The 762-nt window shown below is 48.8% G+C and overlaps 1 protein-coding gene across 1 annotated transcript; it reads right to left on the bottom strand.

Annotated features, from left to right (window-relative positions):
* Window positions 1–114: 114 nt before the first annotated feature.
* On the bottom strand, window positions 115–756 carry PRR32 (proline rich 32; the record flags this gene model as incomplete). Its single annotated transcript, XM_006777684.2, has 1 exon — window positions 115–756. A coding segment is annotated over one exon (642 nt), but the record flags the coding sequence as incomplete, so codon positions are not given.
* Window positions 757–762: the final 6 nt, after the last annotated feature.

Below are 762 nucleotides of genomic sequence, written 5' to 3'. Positions count from 1 at the left end.
GTAAGGCACATTATTGCTTAACAGAGAATAAGAAGGTAGAGGGTTTCCAATGTAAAAACATTTCAATAGCTTTCACCTTTTCCCCCTACACTTTTTTACTTTCCCCTTCTTTTTTTATGATTTCTTCTCTCTGTTTAAGAATGGAGTAGGTGGCAGTTCACTAGAAGGGAAATTGCCAAAATAGGGAAGCAGTGGGGGACGGAGCATTGGGCGAGGAGGGAAAGACAAAGGTAAATCGAGTAATGGGCGGGAACTCGGAGGTCCAGGTGGTACGAAGCAAGGACCATTAGGGAACCAACCTACAGGTGCAACATTAGCAGGCATGATGATAGGCCTTGGGCAATTATTCATGGGGTTCCATGGGCCTCCCAGTGGGAAAGCAGCTTGAGCCATCTTTTCATTGCCAGCCATTTTCACATTTACTGGGGGCACCTCCATCTTTATCCCTGATCTAATAGTGGGGATAGGTGGAGGATCTTTTGTCAGTGGGCTCCTGAGTGGAAAGAACCCTTGACCTTGTTGCAAAACCGAATGGAACTTTGCCTTATTGGCACCACTCTCACCGCCCTCATTGCTGACCCTTGCCCCCTCTATCATCACTGAGGGAGAGCGGCCAGGGAATTTTTGGGACACATTAATAGGATCTTGTCCCATCTGGCCCCAGCCTGCCAACCCCACAGAGCTATTTACTTCTGCTGTTGCTAGGGACCCTTTCGCAGCAGCAGGTGGTGACCCGCATGGGTGTTGGAGAGCTCTCGAAGT

This window comes from Myotis davidii, unplaced genomic scaffold, assembly GCF_000327345.1.
Source record: "Myotis davidii unplaced genomic scaffold, ASM32734v1 C63180478, whole genome shotgun sequence".
NCBI classification, from domain to species: domain Eukaryota; kingdom Metazoa; phylum Chordata; class Mammalia; order Chiroptera; family Vespertilionidae; genus Myotis; species Myotis davidii.
The sequence above is the reverse complement of the archived record's forward strand: the minus strand, read 5'-3'. Positions and strand labels throughout refer to the sequence as shown.